The sequence below is a fragment of the Nilaparvata lugens genome, chromosome 11, assembly GCF_014356525.2.
Source record: "Nilaparvata lugens isolate BPH chromosome 11, ASM1435652v1, whole genome shotgun sequence".
NCBI lineage: Eukaryota > Metazoa > Arthropoda > Insecta > Hemiptera > Delphacidae > Nilaparvata > Nilaparvata lugens.
This window is the reverse complement of record NC_052514.1, coordinates 24,714,244-24,732,151: the sequence shown is the minus strand read 5'-3', so window position 1 is coordinate 24,732,151 and position 17,908 is coordinate 24,714,244. Positions and strand designations below refer to the sequence as shown.

The window sequence follows — 17,908 nt, the reverse complement described above, 5'->3', positions numbered from 1 at the left end:
CTTTTTATTAAATAACTTTTTGTTATTAAAAAGAACGACTAGCAGTCAGATTTTTTATAATAAATTAATCACTCACTGTGACAACGAGATCTTTCGGCATGTCCGCTAATATCTTCCTGGTTCTGACAACCGGTGATTAATTAATTTATTATAAAAAATCTTACTGCTAGTCGTTTTTTTAATAGCAAGAAGTTATTTATTAAAAAGCAGTTCGTTATTTATTCAACACAGTCAAAAAAATTATTGGAAATGATGAAACTGGCTTATAGTCTTTACAATATTCCAGTTTACAATTTGATTTTAATTATTGCAAAAGAGATTATGATTATTATGAGAAACTGCTGTCACTGTAATTATTTGAAATGGTGTAACTATTGTTATCCGTGTACCGCACGGGATTAGTGCAATAAATTATCTTGTGTCTGCAATATTAATTTGATTAAAGAATAATAATGTCGGAAATTCGCCACAGAAAGCCTGAAGCAGGTGAAGAATCTGACAAGGCTCCTACAGTTTCAGAAACTGAAAGCGATCATGTAAGTTTCAATTTTATTTTGTTACAGATAGACCTACGGTTCTCTAAGTTATAGTTTTGTTTTAAAAATTATTTTACGTTTGCAATCTCTGAATTTTTATGGAACCATTGTAGAAAAACTCCTTTCATTATTTAATGCATAACTTAAAACAAATAAGTTACAACCTTCTATATTTGTTTCCAAGCTAAGAGAATATTGATTTTTATTATAAGTCAACTTAGAAATATAAATTATTATAATATTTTTAGTTAGGTATTTATCTGTACACATATACAATTCAAGTAAAATAACAGGCAGTCCCCCAAAACTGCTTTAAACCTTATTATAGAATTCTGTACACATACTAGGCCTATTATAGGTTATTTCAAAATTATAGCTAAATTCACACACAATTTTGTTTGAAAAATTTGCAACGTATCTACTAAATGAACAGAACCATTATTATTTATTAAAGTTGAATCTATCAGATTTATTTCTTTCCAAAATAAAAATCTAAATAAATAGCTCCCACCACAATTGAAAAAATAGGTCTACCGTATTCAAAATTTCACTTGAATCATGATTTTACAAAATTAAATTCTGATTTTTTATTTTATTTTTTCAAGTAAAAATAAAAACATTGGACTATTTTGTCCACTTTTTTGCAATCTTTCTTTCTAAAAAAAAGGCAATCATAATACGGGTGAGGTAATTTTTGATATGTCGCATAGATTAGGACTAAATCACATTAGCTCACAAGCAGACTCCAGTGAAACACTAGTTTTGTCCCTGCAGTATCAGGACGGTGTCCTGAGTGAAACATTGGCCGGACATTACAACCTGGGTTTTAGTTACCAAACTCTGGTGTCCCTAAGAGTGAAATGACCGGAATAAGATCTAATTTGTCGCTACTTGCTCGAAAATTTGGTGTAACAAACTAGTGTATCTAATGTATTTTTAAAAAACATTTTTTCATAATGTTATCATAATAGCCCACAACCCAACAATACTAAGTTTGGCCACACCCCTGCAAATCATTGGCTGAAGTCCCGACGCAGCTTTCTCACAGAGACACAGGATTTGGGCTCCTGGGCACCACAGGAAAAATGAGAGAACGGATGCCACTGAATTGGTATTGAGGGAGCAACTAACAACTGGAGCAGAGTTGTCGAATGACAAATGAAAAACTCTGAACCGCCTTAGAGCAGAGTGTGCCTGCACGAAAGAAAATCTCACAACTTGGAGGCAGATTAATGAGTTGTACTGCGACTGTGACGATATCCAGTCCAGTCAGATGATCACCTCGTAATAAAATGCTGTCTTGCACCAGCATGCACTCGACAAAAATTATTCATATTCAACGATGAAGCTGAAAAAACTGGAGTTTTATTTCAAAACCCTTCCAATGCAACATTTTTATACCTCAACTGGACCTGTGTATCAAATTTGAGATTTTTATGCCAATTAGTTTTTTTAAAGCTGATAAAACGCTGATTATGGGCGTATTTTTGCAATTTTTTTTCAAATTCGTTCTTAGTGTGCTTCTAGATGGCCAACTGAACATGCATGCCAAATTTGAACGTATTTGGTTCAGTAGATTTTTAGTTTTGTTGATTATGAATGAGTGAATGAATGAATCAGTGCCATTTCGCTTTTATATGTAGATTGAGAGCTCCTTCAGAGAACTTGGAACTTGTTAGTTACACTTTGAATAAGGTAGCTCTAAATGGTATGGTACAAGAAGTAAACAAATATGTATGGTAACTATCAATTAAATTCCATTGTCAAGAACTGAATTATCCAACTATTGTTCTCATAGTTTTGGTGTTTTAATAAAATTGAATCAAAGCGTTCAAATATTATTTAATAAGACAATAGGCCTACACTTGTACTTATCATTTTTTTATCCCAGCTTCTCATGCTCTTAATTTTTTATTTTCAAGCTCGATATGATGTTGTATATCAATGAGATTCCTACCGATTCTATCAAGACAAATGGATAGAAATCTGAAACTTTGTATCCATTGCATTTCTCATTCAGAAAACTGTAGGTTCATTCCAGGATTGAAATTCAAGTATGTTTCAACATAGGCCTTATATAGGCCTATGTTAGCATAATATTCTTGTATCGATAAAATAATATTTAAAAAAATATTAGTCCCCTGAGTCCAAAAACATGATTTTTGGGTGTTGGTCTGTGTGTGTGTATCATATTTGATTTTGCAATAGTTTGAAAGATATCAAACTAGAGTCTGCTTAGTTGAATGCATAAAAAAATTAAATGAGAGGGTTACTGTTGTATAATATATTTTTTTATTTATATATAAATTTTTTAATATGAGTAATATATTTGTGCTTGGGATGATGATTATTATGACTTATGAGAGAAGAAAGCACCTTAAGTTTATGGTAGGCCTAGGCAGCTAACCACCGAAAAGTGATTTTCAAAACTAATGTGTGACTGTTTTGTTTTTCTAGAAAGAAGACGTGGATTCAGAAGATGACAAAGGTGTGAAGGCTGATCTTTCTTCCACTATTCCTAGTGGAACCGATTCAACTCCTGAAGTATTGGACAGTGCTTTGTCCGGATTATCTGCAAGGTTAGTTGATTATTTTCAATTTTGATTTTCTATGCAATTTATTACATTTTTGGATTTCAATTGTTTGTAAATTGGTCGATGATCATTCAGTTCATTCCCAGTTGTATTGAAAAATCTTATTTTTTCTGTAATTTAATATTTCTCGTAGATCATTTATGAACTCGTTTATGAATTCTTCCAGTACATAATCAGTTTAAAAAAAAATATTTGACTCTATACCAGCCATTGAAATGTTGGATTTTCTTTTATTAATAAATGATCTTGTAGTTCATTTGAGTTGAAAAAATTATCTTATTTGTGGATATTCTTCAATTCATAATTTTTATTGATTGAAAAATGATTGCCCTCCAGTTTTCTTTGAAAGCTCTACCACTTCCAATAACCCTGTAGGCCTATAAGTGGTTTTCTTAGAGCCATGAAAAATTCTTTCGTTTTTTCAACTGAGTGTAATCTTTTGAATAAACAATAATGAGTATAAAATGAAACCTGAATCTATATTTATACAGTAAATTTTTTATAAATTGTAAATTGTGTTTTCTTTGTATACAGTAATTTCATTTCCAGACTAATTTTGTTTGTAATACATGAGCTATTTCAAATTCGTTTCGTACAACTAATTTATCAATGACTCATATTTCCATGTAAATGACCCATATTTTTATTCCCATTTTAATATTTTTTACAGATGGAGGAATTGGACTATACGAGGCATCTTCACGTTTTTGATGATAGGAGGCTTTTGCCTGATGATCTATGGCGGTCCCCTGGCTTTGATGGTTGTGGTAAGTAATCTTCATTTTTCAAGTATTCAGATAGATTTATGTTGGTGAGCTTACTGGAATTAGGCTATTTATATTTATAATGGCAGTGAAGAAAGATAGGAGAACAGCTATTCTTTAGAGGATAGGTGATACCCTGATCTAATATTAACTGTTCATTCTTGTTAAAAATAATCAATTTTATTTCATTCAATAAAAAAATTTATCAATTATAATAATAATTATTTATTTAATAATAATAAATATTTTGTTAATTGATTATATTTCTGCATTGTTGAGAAAACGAACAGGTAACGTTGCGGAGCTAGTGAAGGATGAAATAAGCTACTTTGTTGAATGATAAACAAGGAAAGCAACACCAATGTTAATCAAATACTGTCATCATAATGTGGACCTCACCATAGCAGGCCTTTTTGGATTTTATTTTTGCATCAAGTTGCTTCAATGCTTTGAACTAAGTCCATAGCTGACCGCACAATGACACGTCACGAAATATAAATAAAACCTGAATACTGAGATTCAATTTGAACTGTCAGAAATTCTTATTCGAACATCAATCATTCCCGTTCAATTAAGCTTGATAGTTTGAAGCATTTTTTACTATTCAACAAAATTTTCTCGTTGCTTCTTAGAATGTATGTATTCAGGGCTACTTATTTTTATTTATAAAATAGCATTATAGTACTCATTTTTTGAAATGTTTTTAATGGAAAATATTAGATTAAAAACACAAGTTTTTAAAACCTGAAACTAGTTGTTTCAATTTGTGTTTTTGATGTTATTTTATATTAAAAACTTTTCAAAAAAGGGTACTATGCTTTTCTCGTAGATTTGTGAAGGAAATTGCAAAGTTCGTCCCACTTATTTATGTTTTGATGTAATAGAACAAAACTTGAAAACTGTCTTCAAGTGTTAGGAGAAACTAAATATAATAATTATTATTTACAATTGAAGTGACAAAGTGGTTGGTGTTACCTGGTTCTTCAATGTGAATTGATTTTTGAACAAATATAGTGAGTGGTATTGACAGCATCAACGTCTTATTCTTTCAATTATGGATAAATACGCCACAACATCTCATACCATACAATCAAATTACTCTAGTGTAGCCTACTTCTTGTGCACTATACTTCTATACTTGTGTAATGTTTCAAGTAAGGTCAGTATATTATACTGATGTAATGCGTCAACTTGAGTATAATACACAATGCGTTTTTAATATCTAGTTGATGTAAATAATGTTTCAATTTCTAATTGAATTAATTGGTTTCAGACTCTGATAGTGCAAGTGAAGTGCTTCGAGGAGATCATCAACATCGGCTACGCTGTCTACCGCATTCACGGCCTGCCCTGGTTCCGGTCTCTGTCCTGGTATTTCCTCATCACTTCCAACTATTTCTTCTACGGCGAGAGTCTGGTTGACTATTTCGGAGTGGTGATTAACAGAACGGTTAGTAGCATCCATTTATATGAAAATTATTTATCTATGGCCTTGAATAGAATGGGCTCGTTATATTTTGGGTCCCGGCTGAAGTATGCAGTGGTAAGACTCATTGACGGCTCAGCTATACAGTGTCCCACGAAAGGTGTAACTGCCGAAGACCATAGATTTGAAATCTGCAACAAAAAATACCTAGAAAAATTCTCTTAGGCCTATATCGACTTTAGTTTTTCAGATTCTATTAATCATCGATTATTTTTGAAAAAAGTCAATAACTAGTAACTATCAGTCAAACTCGAATTCTAATGATATGTTTGGGAAGAGGAAAAAGTTTCAATGAAATTCATTCAATTTGTTCCTTTGTTTGACGTTTTTGAATTTTTTATTAACGCTCAAAGTTAAAATAAGTGCATTCGTCGAGTTCAAAGTCAATTATCAGTTGAGCGGTTTGAACGCTCATCAAAATTAAAAGTTCGAAAACGCCAAGCGTCTAGTTATTGACGTGATAGTTACAGTCATGGATAGTTTATCCAACGGTTATATCTGGCTGTTAGCTCATGTCTTGACTTCTTCTTCAAATACTCTTACAATACAAATATTGCATATCTTTATTGAATACAAATATTTTATATCTATAATACAGCAAGATATTGATTATATTAAGATATTATGTATTATATTATAAGATATTGATATATATATATATCACGGTTATATCTGGCTGTTAGCTCTAATGATATGACTTCTGCTTCAAATACTCTCACAATACAAATATTGTATAACTATACTAAATACAAATATTTCCTATCTTTAATAAGATAAGAACTTTTACGAAAGATATTGATCTTTTTCTGTTTATGGTAAATAAAGAATGTCTTGCCATAACTGTATGGCTGTATCATCACGAAACAAGCGAAGTTTGTGTAATGGACGAATAAAAATCTTGATGAATGTTTCTGTTGAACCTACTGATGGTTCTTCTCGTTCTACCTGTGATGAAAAAATATTTATTTTATGTCCTGTTTCTATAATAAAAATAACGAATAACATAAAAAATGTTTTTTTTTTAAAGGGCACTTGAAAATGTCTTGATAGCCGTGTATAGTAGTGTTTATATGAAAACGTTTTTAAAAGGGTACTATGTAATCATTTTTATACTAGCAGGTAACCCGTGCTCCACAAGTGTTCATTTAAAGCACAAATAGATTGAATTTATTTTTATTGTTTCATGCTGATATTGGAAGTATTATTAACAACTGTAATAGGCCTAGTTATTTACAAAAGAAAATTAGTACTTGATTGAGCTTTTATCTTTTGTAAAATTTGTAACACAAATTGAATAAATTTGTTCCATTTATTTAATTTAATTTTAATTTATAATTAATTGATTAAAAAAAAAAATGAAGGTAGGGCTATAACCATCTTCGGTAAATTGAGAATCTTTATGCAAAATTTCAAGTTAATAAGTTCTGTAGTTCAGACGTGATGACGCGTCAAACTTGTTTTTACATCTCGTACATGTTTAAGTCAATTCCTTCCTGTATAATATTATTATAGTATAAATTAATATAGAAGAAGAGGATGATAATAGAAACAGAAAGAGAAGATAAAACCGTTGAATACGCTATTTCATCTATGACCACTTTCAAGCAAAGGATAACAAACTGGAAGCTTGAACGAATTCAAAACTTGATGAACTGAAAATAGGCCTATGTACCTATATACCTATGAACTTAATATACCTATCCTCGGTATATTAAGAATCTATTTGCAAAATTTCAAGTTAATCAGTTCAGTAGTTCAGATGTGGTGATGCGTCATTTGTGTATTTCCTATCCCGTAATGTATAATACGATTTTTTCCCTCTACTATATTATAGATTTATTAAATTATTGATGTATCCCTATAAGAATAGTTGATTATGTTTGATAGGACTACCTGAGAGTGTTGGTGACCTACCACCGGTTCTTCTCGTTCTGCCTGTACATCGGCGGGTTTGTGTGGTTTGTGCTGTCGCTGGTCAACAAGTACTACATGAAGCAGTTCTCGCTGTTCGCCTGGACGCACATTGCTCTGCTCATCGTCGTCACACAGAGCTATCTCATCATACAGAACATCTTCGAAGGTCTCATATGGTCAGTTCAACTAATCACTTTTCACACATTGTTCACTCATCAATAACAATAAGTTAGTTACCACATTATGCCCAACACATGTTGGATAATGCAGTGTTGTAGATGTGTATCTAGAGCGGATAAGGCTCCCCACTAATGGTAGAACTTGCATATTTATCATGCACATACACATGTTCATCATCAGCGTAAGGCTTCTAACATAAGACAAATAACAATTAATAATAGATAAACCACAGGGAAATTACAATTTAAAATTAAAATTATAGAAAAATAATTTTACCTCAGAGCAGTGTAGAAAAAAAACAAAAAATCTGAGATACAAAAACTTTGCTCGAAGTGTTTCGCTGTGATGACAGCTGTGATGACACAACGATGTATGTCGACTGTGTATCATGCATGGTCCTAACGTTAGTGGCCACCCTTATAGAAAAACCACCTCTCATGTCACGTTTATACCAAATATGTCAAAAAAAATTCATTCTCCCGTCTTGATAAATTCTATTAGTTTTAACATTACTTGGCTAACACATAATGTGTTTGATAAGCTCCGTTCAATGTGGTAGAATTTATAAGGACGGGAAAATAAACATTTGATGAACATTTTGCTGTAAACGTGGCTTTAAGGTGCGTTTTCGTTAACGCTAAACCAATTGACGACCAAGTAATAATGCATTTGAATCTCATGGGAGTGTTCACACTTTCGCAGGCTGCTAACGTAATACAGAATGACACCCACTTCATCACTGTTTCAGGTGATAACGAATCAGCTGTTTGGGAGCGTCTCACTTTGTCGAAATCTCAGTTCGTTAAGTTCCCGTTGCTTTCAGAAAGTCCAGTGGATACCGTAACATAATTATATTCAAATGCTATTTATTATACAGAGTGGCGCAAAAGTCACTGGACGGTTGGTGTTGGTTGAAAAAATAAAAAATAACAGCAAGCAAGACCTAGTAAAATAGTTTCAACCTGTGATGTTGATAGATAATTAATTTATTATGGAGCATTGTTCCAGAACGGCTCAACTTCCCACTTGTTTCAGTTTCTCAATAAATGGTCAAAATAGGCACGTGATGAACTGAGACTCCCGTAATTTTATAATAATTCTGTACAAATGATTCTATTGAAAATAAATGACAATTTTTGTTGTTTGCCAGGTTCATAGTTCCGGTTTCGATGATAGTGTGCAATGACGTGTGGGCCTACGTGTTTGGATTCTTCTTCGGCAGGACACCTCTCATCAAGCTATCTCCGAAAAAGACTTGGGAAGGTTTCATTGGCGGAGGTTTCGCTACTGTCATTTTTGGATTGATTGTGAGTGTTTCTAGATATTGTTGCAATAAAACTATATTACTAACTTGGATTAGTTAATTTGCCATCCAAGTTGAAAATGAAATGAATAATCTAGAGCTATGTTCATGATCTCTATTTAACTTTAAATACAGTAAGGTACATATATTTACAGGTGCGGCTTCATAACTTCCTTTTTTCAAAACTCAACTCTACCTTTTACGACTCGTTTGATATTATTCTGAATATTATTTCCAACATTTTAATGAATCTACTTCTAAGCATAAACCCAATAAAAAGTTCACAGAAATGGTACTCCACATTGAACACATACTTCACACTGTGCACATCTACTAACTTATCAATAACACAATAGCCCATCTGCTGCAGAAATGTTGAACATAATCCAGTACATGATGCTCTGAAGTGTCGGCTACATGGCTTTGCATAGTTGGATGGACAAATTTCTTAAATATAACATGTAGTAGCCTATCAATATATTTTATACTGCCATTTTTGTATAAATTCAGCAATTAGTTGGATTTTATAAATTGTGTTGTGTTAGTTTTTAAGAAATGTATAACTCTTTACTTGTATCCATTGATTTATTTTTATTATTGGGTGAATTGAATGTGTTGCAGATGTCGTATTTGTTGTGTCAGTACAAGTACTTTGTGTGCCCGATCGAGTACAGCGAGAAAATGGGTCGCATGACCATGGACTGTGACCCATCGCCCCTCTTCAGGCCCCAGGAGTACACGCTGCCCGAGTCTCTCTCCACTGTCATACATCTGGTACTAGCAGTTCATTTGCCATTAAATGTTGACGATTTTTCTTATTAACCTCTTTTGGACTCATTTTCAATCAAAATTCGGGAAAGGAATAGTAAGGGCTAAAAGCATATTTTTCCATTTCCAATCATTTTATGATTATGTGATTAATCATTGTTGAATAAATAAATAAATGACTATGAGGCTGGCCACTAACGGTAGAACATGCATGATACACAGTCGTCATACATTGTGTGTCATCACAGCGAAACGCTTCGAGCTAAATTTTTGAGGTTAGGTTTTTGTACTCTGATTTTTTTTTCTTCGTTGCTCTATTTGAGGTTAAATTATTTTTCTATAATTATAAGTTGTAATTTTTCAGTGGTTTATTCATTGTTATTGGTTGTTTATGTTATGTGTATGTTATATATATGCTATAATGTTGTATATTGTTGTTATTTTTATGTTATTTTATGTTATTGTATGTTTATGAGGCCTCTCGATGATGACAAAAAATGCCAGCCTTCGACGCCATCACAAACTGTCATTGTTAAATAATTCACTTCAAATACACATAATTAATAACGACTGCTCTTATTAAATGATAGTTTCATGATTAGGCCCTTCAATTTAATTTATGTTTATCATGCATCTTCTACCATTAGTGGCCAGCCTCAGACGCCATCACAAACTTTGATTATTAAACAATTCACTTTGATGACCTGGATGGCAACTCCATTTGTATGAAATATGTTCGATAACAAATAAAAATTTTAATTGAATAATTTACTTTAAATACACATAATTAATAACGAAAGTTCTTATCAAATGATAGTCTAATTTAAAATCCATGATTACTAATTCACTTGAAATGTTGAAATACACAAAATCAATATTGACTCTATTATTGAGTAAAAGTTCCATTGCAAATGCATAATTCTATTATATCAATGTCAAAATAAGAAATTACTGTATAATAATTGTTTCAAATATCCAATGAAAGCTATATAAATAAAACTAAGAACTTCTGTCACTGCAAATATTGACCAAATAACTAAATAGCAGAAGAAAATTTGAAGAATGCAGAATAATACATTTTCTATCTATATAGCTTTCATTGGATATTTGAAATAATTATCATTCAGTGATAATATTCCAGAAGTTGGTTGTCTGCAATTTCTAATAAATTCTTCCATCTAAAATAAGAAATATTTTCCTACCTTTCTTGAATTTGTTATATGTTTTTTCCATAAAAACAAGAGATGCAGCGTTAATATTGCATGCTTATCTATGTGTCTATGTTTGATTTGAAATATTGATATTATTGTGTTGGCTTTCAGATTGGATTCAAGCGAACATTGACGATCTATCCATTTGTTCTGCACTCTCTGTCAATGGCGCTGTTCAGCTCAGTGATTGGGCCGTTTGGAGGATTCTTTGCCAGCGGATTCAAGAGAGCTTTCAAGATCAAGGTAGCCTTCTTCCCAATTACATTTTACACTCTTCACTCATTTATTGATAGAATATTACAATCAAGGAAAGATAATATAGGCATACTGTGAGAGGCATTTCTAGGCATATTTTTATCAGAATAATACAATAATCAAGGAAAGAGAAAGTAACATACTCTGAAAGTCATTTTTAGGCACATTTAGGCAATCAGAGATTTTTTATATTCAATTATATTCTCTTCTCATTACTCATTCATTGTTAAATTTGGAAAGATAATGTGGAAGTCAGCTTTATCTTCATTTTGCAAATGAGACTCTAAGTTAGTTAATTTCCAAAAAAAATTTCCACAAAGACAAAATTTGTCACTTATGATTTTGTTATTGAGATTTTTCCACTAGAATCTACTATTTGAAATAAATCTATAGATGTAAATAAATTAAAGCAAAATGTATAGAAATACTAGTAAAGCTATGTACTCAACCAACGTTTAAGTGATTATCTTTCAGAGTTGTTATGGTTGATCAAAGATTAAACTTTTATCACCAAAACAAACGACGATGAGATTCAGATCTATGATCAACGTTTAGACTTGAAATATTTTGATCTGTGATCAACAATGACAATTCTAAATATTGATCACAGATCAAACTTTGATTAACGATTGATAATAATCCTCTCAGTTGCTCGTTTCTTGGTTCTCTCGACTTGGAAAGTACTAAATTGTACGTACACCTGGAAATATTTTCATGAATTAATGAAAAAGTAGCATATTAAAAAGCTAAATAACTAACCAAGTAAATGGCTATTACCAAGTTCGATATTACTAATTACCAAATCTGTGTTTAGCTAAGCTTGAAATTTCTTGATCACGTCATTATGTGAATGAAAATCCTTCGCTGAAAAATACATCGTTTCTGTTTAATTTGAGTTTATGTAAAAAGTGTTGTAGGTTTTAGGATGAATTCTGTATGAAACTGTAGTTATATATTTCTTTTAATTAGGATTTTGGAGCCGTCATCCCGGGACATGGCGGTATAATGGACAGGTTCGATTGTCAGTATTTGATGGCCACGTTTGTCAACGTTTACATTTCCAGCTTCATCAGAACTGCTACTCCACAGAAATTACTCCAACAGGTCAGTAATTCATTATCCTCACATAATTACAAGAAATTCATTTTAAAATACAAACTCCCGGCTTCTATCAAACCTAACCGCCGTTAAATTGTGCTGTCCAACGTAGGAAATGCCAATGCTAGGAGAATAAAGCTACAATCGTACGACAATGCATCTTTTTTCAACTGTTGAATGGTCGTATGTGCAACCCAGCTCAAGCCTATTATAGCTATAGGCAACTGTGCAACTATAGACTACTACTATAGATAAGAAGCTAGGAACTCATAACACTCATAGCATTAGCTAAAAATCAAACCTCCTCGTCATTGCTAAGTAATTTGGAATTGTAAATTTTCATTTTGGAACTAATTCCAGTTACAAAATATGAATTTCATTTCGTTCAGCTTTGAAAGCTCAATATCATAAACATCAAACCTTCAGTCAATCATTATGTCATGATATTGTCAACATTTACTAATACTATTATCCGATGATATTTGTAGGTATTGATATTGCTCTATATTTCTATATTATCGAAATAATTAATTTCCCTAGTCAAATCACTTAATATCTAACTAGTCGGACATAATATAAATTACATCAAAAGACTAAAGGAAAAAATTGTATCTTGACATATGAAATAGCAGGCCTACATTTCCATTGAATCTTGAATTACACTATTCATTTATTGAAAAGAGTGTTAGTTTATGTTTAGAGAGAGATTCTCTTCAAACGTTCAGCATTCCTCAGAATTAACATCAACGTTTTCCTCTAACTTAAACCAATGTTGAAAATTTTACAAATTTTGTAATTTCTAACAAATTTCCAATCGATTAATTTGTTGGTGTTTAGACGATTGAAGCTACTTGATATGTTTCTAATATATTTGATCTCTATGATACTTATATTTTAACATCAATTTTTGTTCTTAATTTTCAGGTTTACAATTTGAAGCCAGAACAACAGTTGCAGCTATTCTACACGTTGAAGGAGACGCTGGAAAATCGTGGCATACTTGGTCTGCCCTAAGCAGTTTCAATGTTACAGGTAGGTTAATTTCAATGATACATTCAATTGAACACAAATTAAATCAATTATGGGAAAAGAAACTCAACCCAAAACTGTGTCTTTCCCAATTTTTTCAAGAAATAGGTTTAAAAGTAGGTTCTGTTTCCTCACTTTGGTATATGAAAGCCATAATAATTGATGAATTCACATGGATTTGAAACTATATTTTATGACTTGTAGTATTACTTAATTATAAGTATCAGTTATCAAGTAGTAATTGATGCTCTCTTATCGGTTCCTAGGGCTGTATTAATTGTTATTATTACTTTTCGCATTAGAACCACAGGCTGGTACAGCCGAGTGTCCGAGCGATCCGTGGGGCATTAGTTCTTATTGCGTTCTTTACACTATAGTTGAATCAAAAGATCTTCCGACTTGGATGGATTTGCGGAGCAGAGAAAAGTAGGGATGCAGCGGCCGCGGTGTTGCCGTGCTAGAGCGGAAGGCGTTCTGTAGTCTTTAGTGAGTGTTCGACACCTCATGATATGCATACCTGGTTTCCTCTCTGAAAGCACTGCATCGACTAAGCCTGACCGTCAACTTGACAGCCGCGCTTCTTTCTATGACTCTATTCATCACAGTAATTGGCTGAACTGGTTTTCCATCTTCCTTCATCTCTCTGCTCCGCATATTCCTTCAAGTCGGAAGCTCTTTAAATTCAACTACAGTTTTGATGAACATCAGATTTATGTGGCCATCACTCACTGGGGTTGCCAACCCAGCCACCGCCGGGACACCATTGGTGTAGCACTGATATCCCAGCCTCGTGTCCTAATAATTTAATATGAGACTTGATATTTTTAATTCTCACGATTTTTCACTTAAGAGAGCTATCGTGTCGTTTAGGTAACTTGACTTTACATAATTACTTAATCTAACAGATCAAGTAGTAACTTTTATACCGACATGCTGTCATTAATTTTAAATTTAATCAACAATTTGTCTACTTACAGGCTTGTGCGATTTGAGTTTCATTCGAACTTAAATAATTATTTGACGTTAATTGATTGGAAATCATAATTTTTGTTTTGCAGGTTCAGTATGAATTATTATTATCATCCCTCATCAGTGTTAGTTGTAATCATCTTTATTCTCCCGTTCACCAACTTGCCAATAATAGAACCAATAGAGAAAAGAAGAAGAATAAGAATCGAAGAAGAAGACGAAAAAATCAACAACAAAGTTATCTACTACTTCAGTTATTGCTGTCTAATATTAATTAATATTTAATTAGGATCTGTGAGTTGTTCGCTGTGTGTATTCGTTTGACCAAGTTGATGGGAAAAGTTGTGTTCAAGATTTCAAATTGTGCTAAATGGAATTAATATTTGTAGTAACTACAAAATAGTATGTGTGTGTTGTTTTGTAATTTGATGATAATTTTAGAAATTAGGGAATCGAGTTAATAATATGGGCATTCCTTTGAAAGGTCAACCAAATGTTTTCCTGAATTGAAAATTATTCAAATTAACCAGACTGAGTTATCTTGTCAATCCTTGACTCAACTTTGGAAAATATTTATCCAAGTTTATTTTTGAAAATTTTCCAATTTAGCCAGAGACTGAGTGAATCTTGTCAACCTGTATGTGACTTTGATTGAAAAAATGATAGTCATCCAAATCAGACTGAGCTATCGTGTTGTTTATGTAACGTAACTTTACATGATTACTTAATCTAACAGATCAAGTAGTAACCTTCTGTTGATAATTTTCAAAATTTGTCTGGAACCGAGTTAAATTGTTTCGTAGCTTTATTTTACATCATCCTTGTTTATTCATGTTTTAATTAATCGATTTGGAATTTGCTACTTGTTTCTTTCAACCTACTTTCTTTCGTTTCCAAGGAGAGTCGAGTAGGTTTAATATTGAAATGTCTCAAAATTTATCCTAGTCAAAAATTCTGAATCACAATTTTTACAAGATATAAGCATCAATTTTCAAATCACTTCAACGATACTAAATGATAGAGTTTCAGACGATCCTTAACATTTGAAATGATCAAGGTTCAACTGAATTACTAAAAACTAGTGTAAATGCTATTTTTTCCATACATTTTTAACTTTTCTTTTGCTAAGAATGTAGCTCACATGAGCCCTCGGCTTGTGCGTGAAAAATGCCAGGGATTATGAGAGATAGCATCTCTTGAATAAGATATACACCGTATTGATAAAATTTAATTTCCTTTGGAAAACGAATGTTTTCTAGATCTTCTTAATTATGCTGACTTTGTTCAATTGAGCTTTCGATAAACTATCATGCTTATTCCCCTTTTTCATCTGTAATGAGTTGAAGTGACAAAACATTCCATTATATTCGAGTAACTTCTGGATGAATGACTGATTCAGGAACCCACCTGAAACTATAGTTGGCATTGAAACTGTCAGTATTCCTTATAAATAACATCAACGCTTTGCATTTAACCAATGCTAATAGTTTTAAGTGAATCTCACTAGGTAAACGTTGATGGAAGATGAAGATAACAAATTTCAACTTGCCAATGCAAATTCGAAACCCTTCCTAAATTGAGTAAAAATCAGAAAATCAAAAATGTTTACAATTCATTCACTAGAGATTGAAATTTCTCCGATATATACGTCAACAGTTATAAATTCATTATTAAAAAATTCTGATGCTTAACATTTTAGTACAATTCGAATAACATGGTGGCAGTCAGATATAAAGTGAGATTTTTTAACTGTAAGCATTGCATTGGTTAAATGGAACTCGGCGATGCTATTCATGATGAATGCTCATACATTGAAGTGAATCTCACGGCAGGAGCCGTTTCATCGCCTATTCTTCTCACACTACCACCAACATTTACTATGCATTCATTTAAAAACATGGAACTTTATCTAGTTTTTTCCAATTTCAATCAATATATGATATGTGGTTTTCAATTGTGATTAAACTTTTATTGAACCAGCGATTCAATAAATTGATTGAAGATTCATTTTAATATTCTGTTATATTTAATAAATAATATTGCTTCCTATGGTAGGATTTTTCCAAGGATGGGCAATTGTGTATTGTATGTAGAACTAGTTAACCTTAGAAGATGTGTTGTATATAACTTATTATATGTATTACTTTTATGTATTCTGTTACCCGATTAGGTATATAATTTTTGTTGTGTGCTCCATTCTAGGTGATTTATTGTATATTTTGTATCATATTGTGAACTTTTTTCAGAAATGTGTATTTTTGGGTTTCGTACGAATGTTTGATTATGTGATGGTGATTTTGCTTTTTCACTTGTCATCTGCGTTTGTTTTTCTGTTTAATAAAATTTGAAATAATTCATTTCAACTCGAATGATAATGTAAGATTATAAGTAGAAGAAGGAAATACCATTACCAAAAATTATGTCAACCTTTTGCTGCTATATATGAATGCACTCAATTACTATTTCCTCATTATTCTATTTAGGGTACAACGATGTTTTTTCACTTCATTGTAAATGTAAATCAAACACGTTTGACAAGTGAAAAATTTAAATTTTGATCGAATACTACTTGAAGATTTCTCAGGTTAATTACATGAAGAACTGACACGCCTAGGTTTAGTTAATATTATTTTTCAAGTTTATTTTTATTCTATATCAACATATTTGTAGTATACCATACATCCCCCCTACTGCATACCTAATCATTCATAATTACAATGCATGCTTAGTAGAAGATATTTGATGTTTCAGTTGATAAATTATGTATCCCAAATGAAATTCTGTCAATGAGGGTTTTCACTAGCTTCAGCCTCAAACTCGGACCGCATTCATGAACGATTTTCAAGCATGCTTGGACCCCTTCATAGATTTTCAGGGCCTTCAAATATTCTGTTCATAATGCTTAGAAATGTTTGTAGGCCTCAAAGAACCTTTATATGGCCTTCCAACTTAACATTCTAATTATGAATCGATGTAAGTATCGTCACATATCAATGTGATGATCGGTTTGCTTTTATAATAAACTATTCAATATAATTATTATTGATGTATTAGAAAAAAATCATGAGATGTAATTATTGTTAAGAAACTAAAACAGATTATCTAAATGTTTATTATAATTGTCATTTAAAATGATTATTTAATGAAAATATTCATATATTAGTAGAGAAAGTCACGAGATGTAAATATTGTTAAGACATAAATACCGAATTCCTAAATGTTAATTGAAAACTTTATAATATCAATATCATTTTATTATGGTTATAGTAATGCATGAAACCATTTAGTATTCACTGTCAATGCATGTTGAATTTTTAGAAAGTGTCTGGAATATTAGAATATTTATACATTATTTATTAATGTATTATTGGTGTCACCTAGTTATGAAATTTATTGTAAGTTGGCACTTGTAATATTGGTATTACAGAAGTGTAAGTTTAATTTTTCAAATCTATGACTCACAGTTGAAGTGTTTGTTATCTATGTTCCAGTTACCATTATGTGTTTAGTTTATGTAAATGTTGTATTGTCGGAAAATATTATTCGTTCTAAAACATCAATTTCGTTTTATTTTATAACTTTACTTTTTACACTCCTTGTTTAAAAATTCAAATATACTAGAACTTTTTCCAATGGGCTTTTTAAAAATGAGAAAATGAAAATTCAGTAAACTTGAACTTGATTTCAAGGATTTGTCTGAATTTTTCATTTGAGAGCAAAACTTTTTCTCCGATTACTGGATTTTGCGGAAATAGCTGAAAACTGGAAATTTTGTATGCAAAAATTGGTTCTGGAGTTCTG

The 17,908-nt window shown here is 31.7% G+C and overlaps 1 protein-coding gene across 1 annotated transcript; it reads left to right on the top strand.

Annotated features, from left to right (window-relative positions):
* Nucleotides 1–316: 316 nt before the first annotated feature.
* On the top strand, nucleotides 317–17,663 carry LOC111051649 (phosphatidate cytidylyltransferase, photoreceptor-specific). The gene is made up of 11 exons (XM_022338198.2): nucleotides 317–536; nucleotides 2,994–3,115; nucleotides 3,801–3,897; nucleotides 5,168–5,344; nucleotides 7,268–7,470; nucleotides 8,625–8,781; nucleotides 9,399–9,551; nucleotides 10,868–10,999; nucleotides 11,981–12,115; nucleotides 13,034–13,141; nucleotides 14,197–17,663. Exons 1-10 carry the CDS (start codon nucleotides 453–455, stop codon nucleotides 13,121–13,123), a joined length of 1,350 nt encoding a protein of 449 aa, XP_022193890.1. The 5' UTR covers nucleotides 317–452; the 3' UTR covers nucleotides 13,124–13,141; nucleotides 14,197–17,663.
* The last annotated feature ends 245 nt before the right edge of the window (nucleotides 17,664–17,908 follow it).

Coding starts and splice junctions, on each gene's coding strand:
- LOC111051649 (XM_022338198.2), top strand. CDS start 453: ATGTCGGAAATTCGCCACAGAAAGCCTGAAGCAGGTGAAGAATCTGAC. Junction 5,345..7,267: donor GAGTGGTGATTAACAGAACG/GTTAGTAGCATC, acceptor TATGTTTGATAG/GACTACCTGAGAGTGTTGGT. Junction 7,471..8,624: donor ATCTTCGAAGGTCTCATATG/GTCAGTTCAACT, acceptor GTTGTTTGCCAG/GTTCATAGTTCCGGTTTCGA.